We start from the raw sequence: 24040 nt of genomic DNA on the forward strand, positions 1-24040 counted from the left end.
CTCTCTCTGGGTCTCTCACTCTCTCTCTCTGTGTCTCACTCTCTCTCTGTGTCTCACTCTCTCTCTGTCTCTCTCTCTCTCTCTCTCTCTCTCTCTCTCTCTCTCTCTCTGTGTCTCTCTCTGTGTCTCACTCTCTCTCTGTGTATCTCACTCTCTCTGGGTCTCTCACTCTCTCTCTCTGTCTCTCACTCTCTCTCTGTGTCTCTCTCTGTGTGTCTCTCTCTCTCATAAATGTCAACACTGCTAGAAACAAAAGCAGTGTTGAATAAATGTTGAGCAACAGAGCCAGAGAGAACGTCTGCTGAAGAAACGAAGAAAAAGTAAAAAGGTGAAAGTACCTTCTTCAACATCAGATAAATAGTCTTCATTGAGCATTTCAGGTACATTGGCTTTACCAACTGTGTAAAAGTGTTTAAAAATCATAGAAAAATGATAAAGCATTAAAATACATAAATCTAAACCATATTTTACGTTGATTTATCATACGGATATGATCAGGTTATTAAGACATAACTCCTGCATCTGTCACTGAATATGATCAGGTTAGTAAGACATAACTCCTGCATCTGTCACTGGATATGATCAGGTTATTAAGACATAACTCCTGCATCTGTCACTGAATATGATCAGGTTATTAAAACATAACTCCTGCATCTGTCACTGGATATGATCAGGTTATTAAAACATAACTCCTGCATCTGTAACTGAATATGATCAGGTTATTAAGACATAACTCCTACATCTGTCACTGGATATGATCAGGTTATTAAGACATAACTCCTGCATCTGTAACTGAATATGATCAGGTTATTAAGACATAACTCCTGCATCTGTCACTGGATATGATCAGGTTATTAAGACATAACTCCTGCATCTGTCGCTGGATATGATCAGGTTATTAAAACATAACTCCTGCATCTGTCACTGGATATGATCAGGTTATTAAGACATAACTCCTGCATCTGTAACTGAATATGATCAGGTTATTAAGACATTACTCCTGCATCTGTAACTGAATATGATCAGGTTATTAAAACATAACTCCTGCATCTGTAACTGAATATGATCAGGTTATTAAGACATAACTCCTGCATCTGTCACTGGATATGATAATATAATATAATATAATATGATCAGGTTATTAAGACATTATTCCTACATCTCTTACCCTCATCATCTGACATGTCCAGAACCTCATTCATGGTTTCTGGAACGTTCATCTTATGTTTCTCGGTCACCGTCTAGAAAGGGAACAAACATTCGAATGAGTCGTTAACAAACAAAGAAAGCTATTTTACATGTGGATAACTGTAAGACAACAGATACCTATTTAGATATGGAGGCTACTGTATTTCTCATGGTGTTTTTAGAAGGTTATAGTTAACACAGTTCAGCTGTTTCATACACTAACTTAGTAAGAACAGTATCTCCTGGTCTCACCAGAGTGGTCTGTGTTTCCTCAGTGACGACCTTCAGAGTATCCACTACAGAGATGTACCCCAGCCTCCTGGCTATGGACAGGGCTGTGTTACCATTCTGTTAAAGACAGTCAGATATTACTAATACTGTGACCCCTAACCCCTAACCTAGCCTCCTGGCTATGGACAGGGCTGTGTTACCATTCTGTTAAAGACAGTCAGATATTACTAATACTGTGACCCCTAACCCCTAACCCCGCCTCCTGGACAGGGCTGTGTTACCATTCTGTTAAAGACAGTCAGATATTACTATTACTGTGACCCCTAACCCCTAACCCCGCCTCCTGGACAGGGCTGTGTTACCATTCTGTTAAAGACAGTCAGATATTACTAATACTGTGACCCCTAACCCCTAACCTAGCCTCCTGGCTATGGACAGGGCTGTGTTACCATTCTGTTAAAGACAGTCAGATATTACTAATACTGTGACCCCTAACCTAGCCTCCTGGCTATGGACAGGGCTGTGTTACCATTCTGTTAAAGACAGTCAGATATTACTAATACTGTGACCCCTAACCTAGCCTCCTGGCTATGGACAGGGCTGTGTTACCATTCTGTTAAAGACAGTCAGATATTACTAATACTGTGACCCCTAACCCCTAACCTAGCCTCCTGGCTATGGACAGGGCTGTGTTACCATTCTGTTAAAGACAGTCAGATATTACTATTACTGTGACCCCTAACCCCGCCTCCTGGACAGGGCTGTGTTACCATTCTGTTAAAGACAGTCAGATATTACTATTACTGTGACCCCTAACCCCTAACCCCTCCTCATGTGTCAGTATCTACTGTGTATACTACCAAAGACAATAGATGGAACACTGTGTGTTTGTGATGTGACTGTTATAGTGCATGCTAATGACAGCCTACTGTGTATGAGATAGTGTTGGTGACTGTGTATTTCACTGTGCAGTCCCAGCTGTGGGGGCACTGGGTAATGGCAATGTCTCCCAGAATCCTGTGCTCACCACAGTCAGCTCGTTTGGGGAGAGTCTATGCTGCAGCAGGAGTGTGTGTTCTCACCAAGGTGAGTTGGTTGGGAGAGGCTCTGTGCTGCAGCAGGTGTGTGTGTTCTCACCAAGGTGACTTGGTTGGGAGAGGCTCTGTGCTGCAGCAGGTGTGTGTGTTCTCACCAAGGTGAGTTGGTTGGGAGAGGCTCCGTGCTGCAGCAGGTGTGTGTGTTCTCACCAAGGTGACTTGGTTGGGAGAGGCTCTGTGCTGCAGCAGGTGTGTGTGTTCTCACCAAGGTGAGTTGGTTGGGAGAGGCTCCGTGCTGCAGCAGGTGTGTGTGTTCTCACCAAGGTGACTTGGTTGGGAGAGGCTCTGTGCTGCAGCAGGTGTGTGTGTTCTCACCAAGGTGACTTGGTTGGGAGAGGCTCCGTGCTGCAGCAGGTGTGTGTGTTCTCACCACAGTGACTTGGTTGGGAGAGGCTCCGTGCTGCAGCAGTAGGTTGATGATGTGGGTGTGGCCTTGCTGGGCCGCCTGATGGAGGGGGGTGTATCCGTTCTGAAGGGGGAGGAGTAGAGGTCAGACACACCTCTTTAATTAAACATACCAACACATACCCACTCCAACACCCACACCTACAACATCTACTGTATATAGAAATGTTAAATCTGGAGGGGAGCCTAACCTGTGACCCCTGACCCCTATCCCATAAATCAAACATTAACATCTATATAGATATGTTCAATCTGGAGGGGAGCCTAACCTGTGACCCCTGACCCCTATCCCATAAATCAAACATCCAACATCTATATAGATATGTTCAATCTGGAGGGGAGCCTAACCTTGGTTTTGGCGTTGATCTTGGCCTGGTTCTTTAGCAGGAAGTTGACCATCTTCACGTTTCCATAGTGACACGCCACATGCAGCGGAGTGTATCCCATCTAGGGAAACAGAAATCAAGTGTTATGCCTGGTGTGACCACTAGTGTAGTGTTTCAGTGGTGTAGTGATTCAGTGTTGTAGTGTTTCAGTGGTGTAGTGATTCAGTGTTGTAGTGTACAGTGTTATAGTGTAGTGTAGTGTTGTAGTGTTTCAGTGTTTCAGTGTTGTAGTGTTTCAGTGTTGTAGTGTTTCAGTGTTGTAGTGTTTCAGTGTTGTAGTGTACAGTGTTATAGTGTAGTGTAGTGTTGTAGTGTTTCAGTGTTTCAGTGTTGTAGTGTTTCAGTGTTGTAGTGTTTCAGTGTTGTAGTGTTTCAGTGGTGTAGTGATTCAGTGTTGTAGTGTACAGTGTTATAGTGTAGTGTAGTGTTGTAGTGTTTCAGTGTTGTAGTGTTTCAGTGTTGTAGTGTTTCAGTGTTGTAGTGTTTCAGTGGTGTAGTGATTCAGTGTTGTAGTGTACAGTGTTATAGTGTAGTGTAGTGTTGTAGTGTTTCAGTGTTTCAGTGTTGTAGTGTTTCAGTGTTGTAGTGTTTCAGTGTTGTAGTGATTCAGTGTTGTAGTGATTCAGTGTTGTAGTGTTTCAGTGTTGTAGTGTTTCAGTGTTGTAGTGTTTCAGTGTTGTAGTGTTTCAGTGTTGTAGTGTTTCAGTGTTGTAGTGATTCAGTGTTGTAGTGATTCAGTGTTGTAGTGATTCAGTGTTGTAGTGTTTCAGTGTTGTAGTGTTTCAGTGTTGTAGTGATTCAGTGGTGTAGTGTTTCAGTGTTGTAGTGTTTCAGTGTTGTAGTGTTTCAGTGTTGTAGTGTTTCAGTGGTGTAGTGATTCAGTGGTGTAGTGTTTCAGTGTTGTAGTGATTCAGTGTTGTAGTGTTTCAGTGGTGTAGTGATTCAGTGGTGTAGTGTTTCAGTGTTGTAGTGATTCAGTGTTGTAGTGTTTCAGTGTTGTAGTGTTTCAGTGTTGTAGTGTTTCAGTGTTGTAGTGTTTCAGTGTTGTAGTGATTCAGTGTTGTAGTGATTCAGTGTTTCAGTGGTGTAGTGTTTCAGTGGTGTAGTGATTCAGTGTTGTAGTGATGCAGTGTTGTAGTAATTCAGTGGTGTAGTGATTCAGTGTTGTAGTGTTTCAGTGTTGTAGTGTTTCAGTGTTGTAGTGTTTCAGTGTTGTAGTGTTTCAGTGTTGTAGTGATTCAGTGTTGTAGTGTACAGTGTTATAGTGTTGTAGTGTTGTAGTGTTTCAGTGTTTCAGTGTTGTAGTGTTTCAGTGTTGTAGTGTTTCAGTGTTGTAGTGATTCAGTGTTGTAGTGATTCAGTGTTGTAGTGTTTCAGTGTTGTAGTGTTTCAGTGTTGTAGTGTTTCAGTGTTGTAGTGTTTCAGTGTTGTAGTGTTTCAGTGTTGTAGTGATTCAGTGTTGTAGTGATTCAGTGTTGTAGTGATTCAGTGTTGTAGTGTTTCAGTGTTGTAGTGTTTCAGTGTTGTAGTGTTTCAGTGTTGTAGTGATTCAGTGGTGTAGTGTTTCAGTGTTGTAGTGATTCAGTGTTGTAGTGTTTCAGTGTTGTAGTGTTTCAGTGTTGTAGTGTTTCAGTGTTGTAGTGTTTCAGTGTTGTAGTGATTCAGTGTTGTAGTGATTCAGTGTTTCAGTGGTGTAGTGTTTCAGTGGTGTAGTGATTCAGTGTTGTAGTGATGCAGTGTTGTAGTAATTCAGTGGTGTAGTGATTCAGTGTTGTAGTGTTTCAGTGTTGTAGTGTTTCAGTGTTGTAGTGTTTCAGTGTTGTAGTGTTTCAGTGTTGTAGTGATTCAGTGTTGTAGTGATTCAGTGGTGTAGTGATTCAGTGTTGTAGTGTTTCAGTGTTGTATTGTAGTGTTGTAGTGTTTCAGTGTTTCAGTGGTGTAGTGTTTCAGTGTTGTAGTGATTCAGTGTTGTAGTGATTCAGTGTTGTAGTGATTCAGTGGTGTAGTGTTTCAGTGTTGTAGTGATTCAGTGTTGTAGTGATTCAGTGTTGTAGTGATTCAGTGTTGTAGTGATTCAGTGTTGTAGTGTTTCAGTGTTGTAGTGTTTCAGTGGTGTAGTGTTTCAGTGTTGTAGTAATTCAGTGTTGTAGTGTTTCAGTGGTGTAGTGTTTCAGTGTTGTAGTGTTTCAGTGTTGTAGTGTTTCAGTGTTGTAGTGTTTCAGTGTTGTAGTGATTCAGTGTTGTAGTGTACAGTGTTATAGTGTAGTGTAGTGTTGTAGTGTTTCAGTGTTTCAGTGTTGTAGTGTTTCAGTGTTGTAGTGTTTCAGTGTTGTAGTGTTTCAGTGTTGTAGTGTACAGTGTTCAGTGTAGTGTAGTGTTGTAGTGTTTCAGTGTTGTAGTGTTTCAGTGTTGTAGTGTTTCAGTGTTGTAGTGTTTCAGTGGTGTAGTGATTCAGTGTTGTAGTGTACAGTGTTCAGTGTTGTAGTGTTGTAGTGTTTCAGTGTTTCAGTGTTGTAGTGTTTCAGTGTTGTAGTGATTCAGTGTTGTAGTGATTCAGTGTTGTAGTGTTTCAGTGTTGTAGTGTTTCAGTGTTGTAGTGTTTCAGTGTTGTAGTGTTTCAGTGTTGTAGTGATTCAGTGTTGTAGTGATTCAGTGTTGTAGTGATTCAGTGTTGTAGTGATTCAGTGTTGTAGTGTTTCAGTGTTGTAGTGTTTCAGTGTTGTAGTGATTCAGTGGTGTAGTGTTTCAGTGTTGTAGTGATTCAGTGTTGTAGTGATTCAGTGGTGTAGTGTTTCAGTGTTGTAGTGTTTCAGTGTTGTAGTGTTTCAGTTGTAGTGATTGTGGTGTAGTGTTTCAGTGTTGTAGTGATTAGTGTTGTAGTGTTTCAGTGTAGTGATTCAGTGGTGTAGTGTTTCAGTGTTGTAGTGATTCAGTGTTGTAGTGTTTCAGTGTTGTAGTGTTTCAGTGTTGTAGTGTTTCAGTGTTGTAGTGTTTCAGTGTTGTAGTGATTCAGTGTTGATTCAGTGTTTCAGTGGTGTAGTGTTTCAGTGGTGTAGTGATTCAGTGTTGTAGTGATGCAGTGTTGTAGTAATTCAGTGGTGTAGTGATTCAGTGTTGTAGTGTTTCAGTGTTGTAGTGTTTCAGTGTTGTAGTGTTTCAGTTGTAGTGTTTGTGTTGTAGTGATTCAGTGTTGTAGTGATTCAGTGGTGTAGTGATTCAGTGTTGTAGTGTTTCAGTGTTGTAGTGATAGTGTTTCAGTGTTTCAGTGGTGTAGTGTTTCAGTGTTGTAGTGATTCAGTGTTGTAGTGATTCAGTGTTGTAGTGATTCAGTGGTGTAGTGTTTCAGTGTTGTAGTGTTTCAGTGTTGTAGTGATTCAGTGTTGTAGTGATTCAGTGTTGTAGTGATTCAGTGTTGTAGTGTTTCAGTGTTGTAGTGTTTCAGTGGTGTAGTGTTTCAGTGTTGTAGTAATTCAGTGTTGTAGTGTTTCAGTGGTGTAGTGTTTCAGTGTTGTAGTGTTTCAGTGTTGTAGTGTTTCAGTGTTGTAGTGTTTCAGTGTTGTAGTGTTTCAGTGTTGTAGTAATTCAGTGTTGTAGTGATTCAGTGTTGTAGTAATTCAGTGTTGTGTTGTAGTGTTTCAGTGTTGTAGTGATTCAGTGTTGTAGTGATTCAGTGTAGTAGTGATTCAGTGTTGTAGTGTTTCAGTGTTGTAGTGATTCAGTGTTGTAGTGATTCAGTGTAGTAGTGATTCAGTGTTGTAGTGATTCAGTGTTGTGTTGTAGTGTTTCAGTGTTGTAGTAATTCAGTGTTGTGTTGTAGTGTTTCAGTGTTGTAGTGATTCAGTGTTGTAGTGATTCAGTGTAGTAGTGATTCAGTGTTGTAGTAATTCAGTGTTGTGTTGTAGTGTTTCAGTGTTGTAGTGTTTCAGTGGTGTAGTGATTCAGTGTTGTAGTGTTGTAGTGTTTCAGTGTTGTAGTGATTCAGTGTTGTAGTGATTCAGTGTTGTAGTAATTCAGTGTTGTGTTGTAGTGTTTCAGTGTTGTAGTGTTTCAGTGGTGTAGTGATTCAGTGTTGTAGTGATTCAGTGTTGTAGTAATTCAGTGTTGTAGTAATTCAGTGTTGTGTTGTAGTGTTTCAGTGTTGTAGTGTTTCAGTGTTGTAGTGATTCAGTGTTGTAGTGATTCAGTGTTGTAGTGATTCAGTGTTGTAGTGATTCAGTGTTGTAGTGATTCAGTGTTGTAGTGTTTCAGTGTTGTAGTAATTCAGTTTTTCAGAATACTGTTGTAGAGTTTCAGCGTAGTACTGTAGTGTTGTAGAGTACTGTTGTAGTGTAGTAGTGAATAAAAAAAAACATTTTTATTTAAACTTTATTTAACTAGGCAAGTCAGTTACAATGAAGGCCTTGGAACTGGGCCTCTCTCTCGTCTCTCTGGTCCTTATCTCTCATCTCTCTGGTCCTTCTCTCTCTCTCCCTTTCTTTGTTCTCTCTCTCTGGGTTTCTAGACCTTCTGGTCTCTCTCTCCTCTCTGGGTTTCTAGACCTTCTGGTCTCTCCTCTCTGGGTTTCTAGTCCTCCTGGTCTCTCCTCTCTGGGTTTCTAGTCCTCCTGGTCTCTCCTCTCTGGGTTTCTAGTCTTTCTGGTCTCTCTCACTGGGTTTCTAGTCCTCCTGGTCTCTCTCTGGGTTTCTAGTCCTCCTGGTCTCTCTCTGGGTTTCTAGTCCTCCTGGTCTCTCTCTGGGTTTCTAGTCCTACTGGTCTCTCCTCTCTGGGTTTGTAGACCTTCTGGTCTCTCTCTCTGAGTCCTCCTGGTCTCTCCTCTCTGGGTTTCTAGTCCTCCTGGTCTCTCTCTCTCTGGGTTTCTAGTCCTCCTGGTCTCTCTCTGGGTTTCTAGTCCCTCTGGTCCCTCTCTGGGTTTCTAGTCCCCCTGGTCTCTCTCTGGGTTTCTAGTCCCCCTGGTCTCCCCTCTCTGGGTTTCTAGTCCTCCTGGTCTCCCCTCTCTGGGTTTCTAGTCCTCCTGGTCTCTCCTCTCTGGGTTTCTAATCCTCCTGGTCTCTCTCTGGGTTTCTAGACCTTCTGGTCTCTCTCTCTGGGTTTCTAGTCCCCCTGGTCTCTCTCTGGGTTTCTAGTCCCTCTGGTCCCTCTCTGTGTTTCTAGACCTTCTGCTCTCTCTGTTGTGTTTCTCAATGAGTGTTCTGCAGTGAGGTTTCAGGAGGGACCAGCCAACCTACACGGCTGTCAGACCAGAGTTGAACATGTGTACATGTGTGTGTACCTTAGTCTCTGGGTCAACAGTGGCCCCCTGGTTAACCAGCACCTCAGCTACGTTGACCTTGTCATCCTGAGCTGCCAGGTGGAGAGGAGTCAGACCACTCTGAGAGGAGAGGACACAGGACAGGACATACCACATTAGAACACAGGATATGACATACCACATTAGAACACAGGACAGGACATACCACATTAGAACACAGGACAGGACATACCACATTAGAACACAGGACAGGACATACCACATTAGAACACAGGACAGGACATACCACATTAGAACACAGGACAGGACATACCACATTAGAACACAGGACATACCACATTAGAACACAGGACAGGACATAACACAATAGAACACAGGACAGGACATACCACATTAGAACACAGGACAGGACATACCACATTAGAACACAGGACAGGACATACCACATTAGAACACAGGACAGGACATACATTAGAACACACAGGACATACACAGAACACAGGACATACCACATTAGAACACAGGACAGGACATACCACATTAGAACAGGACAGGACATACCACATTAGAACACAGGACAGGACATACCACATTAGAACACAGGACAGGACATACCACATTAGAACACAGGACAGGACATACCACATTAGAACACAGGACAGGACATACCACATTAGAACACAGGACAGGACATACCACATTAGAACACAGGACAGGACATACCACATTAGAACACAGGACAGGACATACCACATTAGAACACAGGACAGGACATACCACATTAGAACACAGGACAGGACATACCACATTAGAACACAGGACAGGACATACCACATTAGAACACAGGACATACCACATTAGAACAAAGGACAGGACATACCACATTAGAACACAGGACAGGACATACCACATTAGAACACAGGACAGGACATACCACATTATAACTCAGGACAACCCTAACACCTGACCCCTAACCCCCACCTTGTTGCCCAAGCTGATGGTGGCTTCCCTGGCCAGTAGCAGGGTAACGATGTCTACGTTGCCCTCCTGAGAGGCCAGGTGCAGCGGTGTGATGCCCTGACGTGTCATAGCGTTGGTGTCGGCTCCGTACTCCAGCAGCGTCGTGGCAATCTCCATCTGGTTCTTCTTAGCCGCGATGTGGAGTGGAGTATAGCCATTCTACACCACAGACAGAACATATTACACCACAGAGGAGGGTACCCATTCTACACCACAGACAGAACATATTAAACCACAGAGGAGGGTACCCATTCTACACCACAGACAGAACATATTACACCACAGAGGAGGGTACCCATTCTACACCACAGACAGAACATATTACACCACAGAGGAGGGTACCCATTCTACACCACAGACAGAACATATTACACCACAGAGGAGGGTACCCATTCTACACCACAGACAGAACATATTACACCACAGAGGAGGGTACCCATTCTACACCACAGACAGAACATAGTACACCACAGAGGAGGATACCCATTCTACACCACAGACAGAACATATTACACCACAGAGGAGTATACCCATTCTACACCACAGACAGAACATATTACACCACAGAGGAAGGTACCCATTCTACACCACAGACAGAACATATTACAACACAGAGGAGGGTAGCCATTCTACACCACAGACAGAACATATTACACCACAGAGGAGGGTACCCATTCTACACCACAGACAGAACATATTACACCACAGAGGAGGGTACCCATTCTACACCACAGACATAACATATTACACCACAGAGGAGGGTACCCATTCTACACCACAGACAGAACATATTACACCACAGAGGAGGGTACCCATTCTACACCACAGACATAACATATTACACCACAGAGGAGGGTACCCATTCTACACCACAGACAGAACATATTACACCACAGAGGAGGGTACCCATTCTACACCACAGACAGAACATATTACACCACAGAGGAGGGTACCCATTCTACACCACAGACATAACATATTACACCACAGAGGAGGTACCCATTCTACACCACAGAGGAGGGTACCCATTCTACACCACAGACAGAACATATTACACCACAGAGGAGGGTACCCATTCTACACCACAGACAGAACATATTACACCACAGAGGAGGGTACCCATTCTACACCACAGAGGGTACCCATTCTACACCACAGAGGAGGGTACCCATTCTACACCACAGACAGAACATATTACACCACAGAGGAGGGTACCCATTCTACACCACAGACAGAACATATTACACCACAGAGGAGGGTACCCATTCTACACCACAGACAGAACATATTACACCACAGAGGAGGGTACCCATTCTACACCACAGACAGAACATATTACACCACAGAGGAGGGTACCCATTCTACACCACAGTATTACACCCATTCTACACCACAGACATAACATATTACACCACAGAGGAGGGTACCCATTCTACACCACAGACATAACATATTACACCACAGAGGAGGGTACCCATTCTACACCACAGACATAACATATTACACCACAGAGGAGGGTACCCATTCTACACGACAGACAGAACATATTACACCACAGAGGAGGGTACCCATTCTACACCACAGACAGAACATATTACACCACAGAGGAGGGTACCCATTCTACACCACAGACAGAACATATTACACCACAGAGGAGGGTAGCCATTCTACACCACAGACATAACATATTACACCACAGAGGAGGGTACCCATTCTACACCACAGACAGAACATATTACACCACAGAGGAGGCTACCCATTCTACACCACAGAGGAGGGTACCCATTCACTCAGTGAGTCGTGGTCCTGCTGTTTCAGATCAGTGAGTCGTGGTTCTGCTGTATTAGATCAGTGAGTCGTGGTCCTGCTGTATTAGATCAGTGAGTCGTGGTCCTGCTGTTTCAGTTCAGTGAGTCGTGGTCCTGCTGTATTAGATCAGTGAGTCGTGGTCCTGCTGTATTAGATTAGTGAGTCGTGGTCCTGCTGTATTAGATCAGTGAGTCGTGGTTCTGCTGTTTCAGATCAGTGAGTCTTGATCCTGCTGTATTAGATCAGTGAGTCGTGGTCCTGCTGTTTCAGATCAGTGAGTCGTGGTCCTGCTGTATTAGATCAGTGAGTTGTGGTCCTGCTGTATTAGATCAGTGAGTCGTGGTCCTGCTGTATTAGATCAGTGAGTCGTGGTCCTGCTGTATTAGATCAGTGAGTGGTGGTTCTGCTGTTTCAGATCAGTGAGTCTTGATCCTGCTGTATTAGATCAGTGAGTTGTGGTCCTGCTGTATTAGATCAGTGAGTCGTGGTCCTGCTGTATTAGATCAGTGAGTCGTGGTCCTGCTGTATTAGATCAGTGAGTGGTGGTTCTGCTGTTTCAGATCAGTGAGTCTTGATCCTGCTGTATCAGATCAGTGAGTCGTGGTCTGATACTGGTGTGGTAGTGGTCTGATACTGGTGTGGTAGTGGTCTGATACTGGTGTGGTAGTGGTCTGATGCTGGTGTGGTAGTGGTCTGATGCTGGTGTGGTAGTGGTCTGATACTGGTGTGGTAGTGATGCGGTAGTGGTCTGATACTGGTGTGGTAGTGGTCTGATACTGGTGTGGTAGTGGTCTGATACTGGTGTGGTAGTGGTCTGATGCTGGTGTGGTAGTGGTCTGATACTGGTGTGGTAGTGGTGCGGTAGTGGTCTGATACTGGTGTGGTAGTGGTCTGATACTGGTGTGGTAGTGGTCTGATACTGGTGTGGTAGTGGTCTGATACTGGTGTGGTAGTGGTCTGATACTGGTGTGGTAGTGGTCTGATCCTGGTGTGGTAGTGGTCTGATCCTGGTGTGGTAGTGGTCTGATACTGGTGTGGTAGTGGTCTGATACTGGTGTGGTAGTGGTCTGATACTGGTGTAGTAGTGGTATTATAATGGTGTGGTAATGGTCTGATACTGGTGTGGTAGTGGTCTGATACTGGTGTGGTAGTGGTCTGATACTGGTGTGGTAGTGGTCTGATACTGGTGTGGTAGTGGTCTGATACTGGTGTGGTAGTGGTCTGATACTGGTGTGGTAGTGGTCTGATACTGGTGTGGTAGTGGTCTGATGCTGGTGTGGTAGTGGTCTGATACTGGTGTGGTAGTGGTCTGATACTGGTGTGGTAGTGGTCTGATACTGGTGTGGTAGTGGTCTGATACTGGTGTGGTAGTGGTCTGATACTGGTGTGGTAGTGGTCTGGTACTGGTGTGGTAGTTGTCTGATACTGGTGTGGTAGTGGTCTGATACTGGTGTGGTAGTGGTCTGATACTGGTGTGGTAGTGGTCTGATACTGGTGTGGTAGTGGTCTGATACTGGTGTGGTAGTGGTCTGATACTGGTGTGGTAGTGGTCTGATACTGGTGTGGTAGTGGTCTGATACTGGTGTGGTAGTGGTCTGATACTGGTGTGGTAGTGGTCTGATACTGGTGTGGTAGTGGTATGATACTGGTGTGGTAGTGGTCTGATACTGGTGTGGTAGTGGTCTGATACTGGTGTGGTAGTGGTCTGATACTGGTGTGGTAGTGGTCTGATGCTGGTGTGGTAGTGGTATGATACTGGTGTGGTAGTGGTATTATACTGGTGTGGTAATGGTCTGATACTGGTGTGGTAGTGGTATGATACTGGTGTGGTAGTGGTCTGATGCTGGTGTGGTAGTGGTCTGATACTGGTGTGGTAGTGGTCTGATGCTGGTGTGGTAGTGGTCTGATACTGGTGTGGTAGTGGTATGATACTGGTGTGGTAGTGGTCTGATACTGGTGTGGTAGTGGTCTGATACTGGTGTGGTAGTGATGCGGTAGTGGTCTGATACTGGTGTGGTAGTGGTCTGATACTGGTGTGGTAGTGGTATGATACTGGTGTGGTAGTGGTCTGATACTGGTGTGGTAGTGATGCGGTAGTGGTCTGATACTGGTCTGGTAGTGGTCTGATACTGGTGCGGTAGTGGTCTGATACTGGTGTGGTAGTGGTCTGATACTGGTGTGGTAGTGGTCTGATACTGGTGTGGTAGTGGTCTGATACTGGTGTGGTAGTGGTCTGATACTGGTGTGGTAGTGGTCTGATACTGGTGTGGTAGTGTCTGATACTGGTGTGGTAGTGATGCCTGTGGTCTGATACTGGTGTGGTAGTGGTCTGATACTGGTGTGGTAGTGGTCTGATACTGGTGTGGTAGTGGTGGCAGGAAGTGGCATAGCAGTTAAGAGCATTGGGCCAGTGGATAAGTGGTGGAGTTCCTGAGCAGACTGGTGTGGTAGTGGTGTGGTAGTTCCTGAGCAGACTGGTGTGGTAGTGGTGTGGTAGTTCCTGAGCAGACTGGTGTGGTAGTGGTGTGGTAGTTCCTGAGCAGACTGGTGTGGTAGTGGTGTGGTAGTTCCTGAGCAGACTGGTGTGGTAGTGGTGTGGTAGTTCCTGAGCAGACTGGTGTGGTAGTGGTGTGGTAGTTCCTGAGCAGACTGGTGTGGTAGTGGTGTGGTAGTTCCTGAGCAGACTGGTGTGGTAGTGGTGTGGTAGTTCCTGAGCAGACTGGTGTGGTAGTGGTGTGGTAGTTCCTGAGCAGACTGGTGTGGTAGTGGTGTGGTAGTTCCTGAGCAGACTGGTGTGGTAGTGGTGTGGTAGTTCCTGAGCAGACTGGTGTGGTAGTGGTGTGGTAGTTCCTGAGCAGACTGGTGTGGTAGTGGTGTGGTAGTTCCTGAGCAGACTGGTGTGGTAGTGGTGTGGTAGTTCCTGAGCAGACTGGTGTGGTAGTGGTGTGGTAGTTCCTGAGCAGACTGGTGTGGTAGTGGTGTGGTAGTTCCTGAGCAGACTGGTGTGGTAGTTCCTGAGCAGACTGGTGTGGTAGTGGTGTGGTAGTTCCTGAGCAGACTGGTGTGGTAGTGGTGTGGTAGTTCCTGAGCAGACTGGTGTGGTAGTGGTGTGGTAGTTCCTGAGCAGACTGGTGTGGTAGTGGTGTGGTAGTTCCTGAGCAGACTGGTGTGGTAGTGGTGTGGTAGTTCCTGAGCAGACTGGTGTGGTAGTGGTGTGGTAGTTCCTGAGCAGACTGGTGTGGTAGTGGTGTGGTAGTTCCTGAGCAGACTGGTGTGGTAGTGGTGTGGTAGTTCCTGAGCAGACTGGTGTGGTAGTGGTGTGGTAGTTCCTGAGCAGACTGGTGTGGTAGTGGTGTGGTAGTTCCTGAGCAGACTGGTGTGGTAGTGGTGTGGTAGTTCCTACCCCGGCCTCCCCTATCCCGGCCTCCCCTACCCCGGCCTCCCCTATCCCGGCCTCCCCTATCCCGGCCTCCCCTACCCCGGCCTCCCCTATCCCGGCCTCCCCTACCCCGGCCTCCCCTAACCCGGCCTCCCCTACCCCGGCCTCCCCTACCCCGGCCTCCCCTATCCCGGCCTCCCCTACCCCGGCCTCCCCTACCCCGGCCTCCCCTACCCCGGCCTCCCCTACCCCGGCCTCCCCTACCCCGGCCTCCCCTACCCCGGCCTCCCCTATCCCGGCCTCTCCTACCCCGGCCTCCCCTATCCCGGCCTCCCCTACCCCGGCCTCCCCTACCCCGGCCTCCCCTACCCCGGCCCCCCCTACCCCGGCCTCCCCTACCCCGGCCTCCCCTATCCCGGATGACGCTGGGCCAATTGTGTGCCGCCCTATGGGACTCCCGATCATGTCCGGGAGCCCATCATGTGCCTTTGTGCAAGGCATTTAACCCTAACGGATCCTGTAAGTGGCTCTGGATAAGAGCGTCTGCTGTGGTGTAAATGTGTAAGTGATACCTACCTTGGCAGCAGCGTGCGGTGAAGCTCCCTGGTCCAGCAGCAGCAGAGCCACTTTCTGGTTGTCATAGTGAGCAGCTACATGGGGAGTTAGACCACTCTATAGAAACGGCATACACAGCTGCATTAGTGTTGGACTGAAGGTGGAGGCACTTAGCCCAACACAGTGGAAGGATGACAAACTGGGATCTGAAGTGGTTGAAATATACATCAGTTAGAACAATTCCAATACTGCCTTTGTCTGTTGAATAAAGACATGTTAAGTCTCGGACCAAGATGTCCCTCTAGTGGTGTGGGGCTGTGCTTTGGCAACGTGGGTGGGGTTATATCCTTCCTGTTTGGCCCTGTCCGGGTATCATCGGATGGGGCCACAGTGTCTCCTGACCCCTCCTGTCTCAGCCTCCAGTATTTATGCTGCAGTAGTTTATGTGTCAGGGGGCTAGGGTCAGTCTGTTATATCTGGAGTACTTCTCCTGTCTTATCCGGTGTCCTGTGTGAATTTAAGTATGCTCTCTCTAATTCTCTCTTTCTTTCTATCTCTCGGAGGACCTGAGCCCTCGGACCATGCCTCAGGACTAACTAGCCTGATGACTCCTGGCTGTCCCCAGTCCACCTGGCCATGCTGCTGTTCCAGTTTCAACTGTTCTGCCTGCGGCTATGGAACGACCTGTTCACCGGACGTGCTACCTGTCCCAGACCTGCTGTTTTCAACTCTCTAGAGACAGCAGGAGCGGAAGAGATACTCTTAGTGATCGGCTATGAAAAGCCAACTGACATTTACTCCTGAGATGCTGACTTGTTGCACCCTCGACAACTACTGTGATTATTATTATTTGACCATGCTGGTCATTTATGAACATTTTAACAGCCATGTTCTGTTATAATCTCCACCCGGCACAGCCAGAAGAGGACTGGCCACCCCTCATAGCCTGGTTCCTCTCTAGGCTTCGTCCTAGGTTTTGGCCTTTCTAGGGAGTTTTTCCTAGCCACCGTGCTTCTACACCTGCATTGCTTGCTGTTTGGGGTTTTAGCCTGGGTTTCTGTACAGCACTTTGAGATATCAGCTGATCTAAGAAGGGCTTTATAAATACATTTGATTTGATGTTAGATTGATCAGAGTGTTTCAGCATCATAACAGGGGCTTCTCTCTCTAGAGCAGGGGTGTCAAACACATGTTGGGGAAACAAACTCAATCTACTTCTAAATGAGTCAAACCTCAATCTACTTCTAAATGAGTCAAACCTCAATCTACTTCTAAATGACTCAAACCAAATCCAACCTCAATCTACTTCTAAATGAGTCAAACCTCAATCTACTTCTAAATGAGTCAAACCAAATCCGACCTCAATCTACTTCTAAATGAGTCAAACCAAATCCAACCTCAATCTGCTTCTAAATGAGTCAAACCTCAATCTACTTCTAAATGAGTCAAACCAAATCCAACCTCAATCTACTTCTAAATGAGTCAAACCAAATCCAAGCTGAATCTACTTCTAAATGAGTCAAACCAAATCCAAAATCTTCAACCTCAATCTGCTTCTAAATGAGTCAAACCTCAATCTACTTCTAAATGAGTCAAACCTCAATCTACTTCTAAATGAGTCAAACCAAATCCAACCTCAATCTACTTCTAAATGAGTCAAACCTCAATCTGCTTCTAAATGAGTCAAACAAATCCAAGCTGAATCTACTTCTAAATGAGTCAAACCTCAATCTGCTTCTAAATGAGTCAAACCAAATCCAACCTCAATCTGCTTCTAAATGAGTCAAACAAATCCAACCTCAATCTACTTCTAAATGAGTCAAACCAAATCCAACCTCAATCTACTTCTAAATGAGTCAAACCTCAATCTACTTCTAAATGACTCAAACCAAATCCAACCTCAATCTACTTCTAAATGAGTCAAACCAAATCCAACCTCAGTCTACTTCTAAATGAGTCAAACCAAATCCAACCTCAATCTACTTCTAAATGAGTCAAACCAAATCCAACCTCAATCTACTTCTAAATGAGTCAAACCAAATCCAACCCCAATCTACTTCTAAATGAGTCAAACCTCAATCTGCTTCTAAATGACTCAAACCTCAATCTACTTCTAAATGAGTCAAACCAAATCCAACCTGTATACATGATAATGGACCTTCATTCATACAGTTTCTACATCCAGCTAATAATCAAATGAAAAGTCGTAGTGGGAGGACCACACAACATATCATCACGTAGCTCCAAGCCGGATCGTAGTGGGAGGACCACACAACATATCTCACGTAGCTCAAGCCGGAGTCGTAGTGGGAGGACCACACAACATATCATCACGTAGCTCCAAGCCGGAGTCGCAGTGGGAGGACCACACAACATATCATCGTGAGCTCAAACCGGAAGTGGGATCCACACAACATATCATCGCGTAGCTCCAAGCCGGAGTCGTAGTGGGAGGACCACACAACATATCATCGTGTAGCTCCAAGCCGGAGTCGTAGTGGGAGGACCACACAACATATCATCACGTAGCTCCAAGCCGGAGTCGAGTGGGAGGACCACACAACATATCATGGCGTAGCTCCAAGCCGGGGTCGTAGTGGGAGGACCACACAACATATCATAGCCCAAGCCGGAGTCGTAGTGGGAGGACCACACAACATATCATCGTGTAGCTCCAAGCCGGAGTCGTAGTGGGAGGACCACACAACATATCATCACGTAGCTCCAAGCCGGAGTCGTAGTGGGAGGACCACACAACATATCATCACGTAGCTCAAGCCGGAGTCGTAGTGGGAGGACCACACAACATATCAAAAGCTCCAAGCCGGAGTCGTAGTGGGAGGACCACACAATATATCATCACGTAGCTCCAAGCCTAAAGTGGGAGGACCACACAACATATCATCACGTCCAACCGGAGTCAGTGGGAGGACCACACAACATATCATCACGTAGCTCCAAGCCGGAGTGAGTGGGAGGACCACACAACATATCATCACAAGCTCCAAGCCGGAGTCGCAGTGGGAGGACCACACAACATATCATCGTGTAGCTCAAGCCGGAGTCGTAGTGGGAGGACCACACAACATATCATGGCGTAGCTCAAGCCGGAGTCTAAAGTGGGAGGACCACACAACATATCATCGCGTAGCTCCAAGCCGGAGTCGTAGTGGGAGGACCACACAACATATCATCGTGTAGCTCCAAGCCGGAGTCGTAGTGGGAGGACCACACAACATATCATCACGTAGCTCCAAGCCGGAGTCGTAGTGGGAGGACCACACAACATATCATGGCGTAGCTCCAAGCCCGGGTCGTAGTGGGAGGACCACACAACATATCATCGCGTAGCTCCAAGCCGGAGTCGTAGTGGGAGGACCACACAACATATCATCGTGTAGCTCCAAGCCGGAGTCGTAGTGGGAGGACCACACAACATATCATCACGTAGCTCCAAGCCGGAGTCGTAGTGGGAGGACCACACAACATATCATCACGTAGCTCCAAGCCGGAGTCAGTGGGAGGACCACACAACATATCATCACGTAAGCCGGAGTCGAGTGGGAGGACCACACAATATATCATCACGTAGCTCCAAGCCGGAGTCGTAGTGGGAGGACCACACAACATATCATCACGTAGCTCCAAGCCGGAGTCGTAGTGGGAGGACCACACAACATATCATCACGTAGCTCCAAGCCGGAGTCGTAGTGGGAGGACCACACAACATATCATCACGTAGCTCCAACCCGGAGTCGTAGTGGGAGGACCACACAACATATCATCGCGTAGCTCCAAGCCAGTGGGAGGACCACACAACATATCATCACGTAGCTCCAAGCCGGAGTCGCAGTGGGAGGACCACACAACATATCATCGTGTAGCTCCAAGCCGGAGTCGAGTGGGATGACCACACAACATATCATGGCGTAGCTCCAAGCCGGAGTCGTAGTGGGAGGACCACACAACATATCATCGCGTAGCTCCAAGCCGGAGTCGTAGTGGGAGGACCACACAACATATCATCGTGTAGCTCCAAGCCGGAGTCAGTGGGAGGACCACACAACATATCATCACGTAGCTCCAAGCCGGAGTCGAGTGGGAGGACCACACAACATATCATGGCGTAAGCCGGAGTCGTAGTGGGAGGACCACACAACATATCATCTAAGCTCCAAGCCGGAGTCAGTGGGAGGACCACACAACATATCATCGTGTAGCTCCAACCGGAGTCGTAGTGGGAGGACCACACAACATATCATCACGTAGCTCCAAGCCGGAGTCGTAGTGGGAGGACCACACAACATATCATCACGTAGCTCCAAGCCGGAGTCAGTGGGAGGACCACACAACATATCATCACGTAGCTCCAAGCCGGAGTCGTAGTGGGAGGACCACACAATATATCATCACGTAGCTCCAAGCCGGAGTCTAGTGGGAGGACCACACAACATATCATCACGTAGCTCCAAGCCGGAGTCGTAGTGGGAGGACCACACAACATATCATCACGTAGCTCCAAGCCGGAGTCGAGTGGGAGGACCACACAACATATCATCACGTAGCTCCAACCCGGAGTCGAGTGGGAGGACCACACAACATATCAAAATGAGTAGCTCCAAGCCGGAGTCGTAAGTGGGAGGACCACACAACATAAAGCTCCAAGCCGGAGTATAGTGGGAGGACCACACAACATATCATCGCGTAGCTCCAAGCCGGAGTCGTAGTGGGAGGACCACACAACATATCAAGCTCCAAGCCGGAGTCGTAGTGGGAGGACCACACAACATATCATCACGTAGCTCCAACCCGGAGTCGTAGTGGGAGGACCACAAAATATATAATCGCGCAGCTCAAGCCGGAGTCGAGTGGGAGGACCACACAACATATCATCGCGTAGCTCCAAGCCGGAGTCGTAGTGGGAGGACCACACAACATATCATCACGTAGCTCCAAGCCGGAGTCGTAGTGGGAGGACCACACAACATATCATCACGTAGCTCCAAGCCGGAGTCGTAGTGGGAGGACCACACAACATATCATCACGTAGCTCCAAGCCGGAGTCGTAGTGGGAGGACCACACAACATATCATCACGTAGCTCCAAGCCGGAGTCGTAGTGGGAGGACCACACAACATATCATCACGTAGCTCCAAGCCGGAGTCGTAGTGGGAGGACCACACAACATATCATCGCGTAGCTCCAAGCCGGAGTCGTAGTGGGAGGACCACACAACATATCATCACGTAGCTCCAACCCGGAGTCGTAGTGGGAGGACCACAAAATATATAATCGCGTAGCTCCAAGCCGGAGTCGTAGTGAGAGGACCACACAACATATCATCACGTAGCTCCAACCCGGAGTCGTAGTGGGAGGACCACAAAATATATAATCGCGTAGCTCCAAGCCGGAGTCGTAGTGGGAGGACCACACAACATATCATCACGTAGCTCCAACCCGGAGTCGTAGTGGGAGGACCACAAAACATATCATCGCGTAGCTCCAAGCTGGAGTCGTAGTGGGAGGACCACACAACATATCATCGCGTAGCTCCAAGCCGGAGTCGTAGTGGGAGGACCACACAACATATCATCGCGTAGCTCCAAGCTGGAGTCGTAGTGGGAGGACCACACAACATATCATCACGTAGCTCCAACCCGGAGTCGTAGTGGGAGGACCACAAAATATATAATCGCGTAGCTCCAAGCCGGAGTCGTAGTGGGAGGACCACACAACATATCATCACGTAGCTCCAACCCGGAGTCGTAGTGGGAGGACCACAAAACATATCATCGCGTAGCTCCAAGCTGGAGTCGTAGTGGGAGGACCACACAACATATCATCGCGTAGCTCCAAGCCGGAGTCGTAGTGGGAGGACCACACAACATATCATCGCGTAGCTCCAAGCTGGAGTCGTAGTGGGAGGACCACACAACATATCATTGCGTGACTCCCAAGCTTCCTTCCATGTGATGGTTAATCAATATTTGCACACAAAAGGCGTTTTCACCGCCATTTCTCAAATAACACATTTTACCGACAACTGAAAAAGGTTGGATGGGAACCTGGTTAGTAGCACTGCAAGAATACTGATGTGTAGTTACATTATAATGAACCAATATGAGAATAACTCATATGACATCAGTGAGAACTATCTGTGCTGTACGTTACTATTACTATCAGTGAGATGCACTACTGACTACCAGACTAGCTCATCCCTGTTTCCATGGTGACTACGGTACCTTCCCAGCTGCATCGGGCGCAGTGTGTCTCTGCAGCAGAAGGTTGGCCACTTCCATCTTCCCATACTTAGCTGCAACATGGAGGGGAGTGAAGCCTTTCTGGAAGAGGGGAGGAGAGGAGAGAGGAAAGGAGAGGAGGAGGTGATGAAAGGAAAGGAGAGGAGAGGAGGAGGTGATGAAAGGAAAGGAAAGGAGAGGAGGAGGTGATGAAAGGAGAGAGGAGACAGGGAGGAGATGATGGAGATGAGAGGAGTACAGAGAGGAGATGAGAGAGGAGATGAGAGAGGAAAGGAGATGAGAGAAGAGAGGAGAGGAGTAGACAGCAATGAGCCACAACAACACTCACAGCATCACATCATAGATTATTACATGTTAGTCATTTAGCAGAAGCTCTTATCCAGAGCACCTTACAGTTAGTGCTTTCATCATCAGATAGCTAGGTGGGACAACCATATATCACAGTAGTTAGTATATTCAGATAGCTAGGTGGGACAACCACATATCACAGTAGTTAGTATATTCAGATAGCTAGGTGGGACAACCACATATCACAGTAGTTAGTATATTCAGATAGCTAGGTGAGACAACCACATATCACAGTAGTTAGTATATTCAGATAGCTAGGTGAGACAACCACATATCACAGTAGTTAGTATATTCAGATAGCTAGGTGGGACAACCACATATCACAGTAGTTAGTATATTCAGATAGCTTGGTGGGACAACCACATATCACAGTAGTTAGTATATTCAGATAGCTAGGTGAGACAACCATATATTACAGTAGTTAGTATATTCAGATAGCTAGGTGGACAACCACATATCACAGTAGTTAGTATATTCAGATAGCTAGGTGAGACAACCACATATCACAGTAGTTAGTATATTCAGATAGCTAGGTGAGACAACCACATATCACAGTAGTTAGTATATTCAGATAGCTAGGTGAGACAACCACATATCACAGTAGTTAGTATATTCAGATAGCTAGGTGAGACAACCACATATCACAGTAGTTAGTATATTCAGATAGCTAGGTGGGACAACCACATATCACAGTAGTTAGTATATTCAGATAGCTAGGTGAGACAACCACATATCACAGTAGTTAGTATATTCAGATAGCTAGGTGAGACAACCACATATCACAGTAGTTAGTATATTCAGATAGCTAGGTGGACAACCACATATCACAGTAGTTAGTATATTCAGATAGCTAGGTGAGACAACCACATATCACAGTAGTTAGTATATTCAGATAGCTAGGTGGGACAACCACATATCACAGTAGTTAGTATATTCAGATAGCTAGGTGGGACAACCAAATATCACAGTAGTTAGTGTATTCAGATAGCTAGGTGAGACAACCACATATCACAGTAGTTAGTATATTCACCTTCAGATAGCTAGGTGGACAACCACATATTACAGTAGTTAGTATATTCAGATAGCTAGGTGGGACAACCACATATTACAGTAGTTAGTATATTCAGATAGCTAGGTGTTACAACCACATATCACAGTAGTTAGTATATTCAGATAGCTTGGTGGGACAACCACATATCACAGTAGTTAGTATATTCAGATAGCTAGGTGAGACAACCACATATCACAGTAGTTAGTATATTCAGATAGCTAGGTGGACAACCACATATCACAGTAGTTAGTGTATTCAGATAGCTAGGTGGGACAACCACATATCACAGTAGTTAGTATATTCAGATAGCTAGGTGGACAACCACATATCACAGTAGTTAGTATATTCAGATAGCTAGGTGGACAACCACATATCACAGTAGTTAGTATATTCAGATAGCTAGGTGGGACAACCACATATCACAGTAGTTAGTATATTCAGATAGCTAGGTGGGACAACCATATATCACAGTAGTTAGTATATTCAGATAGCTAGGTGTGTCAACCACATATCACAGTAGTTAGTATATTCAGATAGCTAGGTGAGACAACCACATATCACAGTAGTTAGTATATTCAGATAGCTAGGTGGGACAACCACATATCACAGTAATTAGTATATTCAGATAGCTAGGTGGGACAACCACATATCACAGTAGTTAGTATATTCATCTTCAGATAGCTAGGTGGGAGGGGGGGCTGAGTGGGAGAGAAGAGCTTGGACTGGGCTGAGCGGGAGAGAAGAGCTTGGACTGGGCTGAGTGGGAGAGAAGAGCTTTGACTGGGCTGAGTGGGAGAGAAGAGCTTGGTCTGGGCAGTGGGAGAGAAGAGCTTTGACTGGGCTGATGGGAGAGAAGAGCTTGGTCTGGGCAGTGGGAGAGAAGAGCTTGGTCTGGGCAGTGGGAGAGAAGAGCTTGGACTGGGCTGAGCGGGGAGAGAAGAGCTTGGACTGGGCTGAGTGGGAGAGAAGAGCTTGGTCTGGGCTGAGTGGGAGAGAAGAGCTTTGACTGGGCTGAGTGGGAGAGAAGAGCTTGGACTGGGCTGAGTGGGAGAGAAGAGCTTGG

The 24040-nt window shown here is 46.4% G+C and overlaps 1 protein-coding gene across 1 annotated transcript; it reads right to left on the reverse strand.

Annotated features, from left to right (window-relative positions):
- Positions 1-311: 311 nt before the first annotated feature.
- On the reverse strand, positions 312-21655 carry LOC127917108 (ankyrin-3-like). The gene is made up of 8 exons (XM_052500471.1): positions 21561-21655; positions 15340-15435; positions 9537-9734; positions 8577-8675; positions 3270-3368; positions 2887-2985; positions 1441-1536; positions 312-1241 (listed from the first exon to the last, which is right to left on the reverse strand). Exons 1-8 carry the CDS (start codon positions 21615-21617, stop codon positions 1134-1136), a joined length of 852 nt encoding a protein of 283 aa, XP_052356431.1. The 5' UTR covers positions 21618-21655; the 3' UTR covers positions 312-1133.
- Positions 21656-24040: the final 2385 nt, after the last annotated feature.

The sequence above is a fragment of the Oncorhynchus keta genome, unplaced genomic scaffold, assembly GCF_023373465.1.
Source record: "Oncorhynchus keta strain PuntledgeMale-10-30-2019 unplaced genomic scaffold, Oket_V2 Un_contig_10769_pilon_pilon, whole genome shotgun sequence".
NCBI lineage: Eukaryota > Metazoa > Chordata > Actinopteri > Salmoniformes > Salmonidae > Oncorhynchus > Oncorhynchus keta.

Bases quoted from the DNA above. Each gene is read 5' to 3' on its own strand.
- LOC127917108 (XM_052500471.1), bottom strand. From the start codon at position 21,617: ATGGAAGTGGCCAACCTTCTGCTGCAGAGACACACTGCGCCCGATGCA. The intron at 8,676-9,536 runs GTGGGGGTTAGG...CTCTCCTCTCAG, and splicing joins CCATCAGCTTGGGCAACAAG to AGTGGTCTGACTCCTCTCCA. The intron at 2,986-3,269 runs GTTAGGCTCCCC...CTCCCCCTTCAG, and splicing joins AGATCAACGCCAAAACCAAG to AACGGATACACCCCCCTCCA.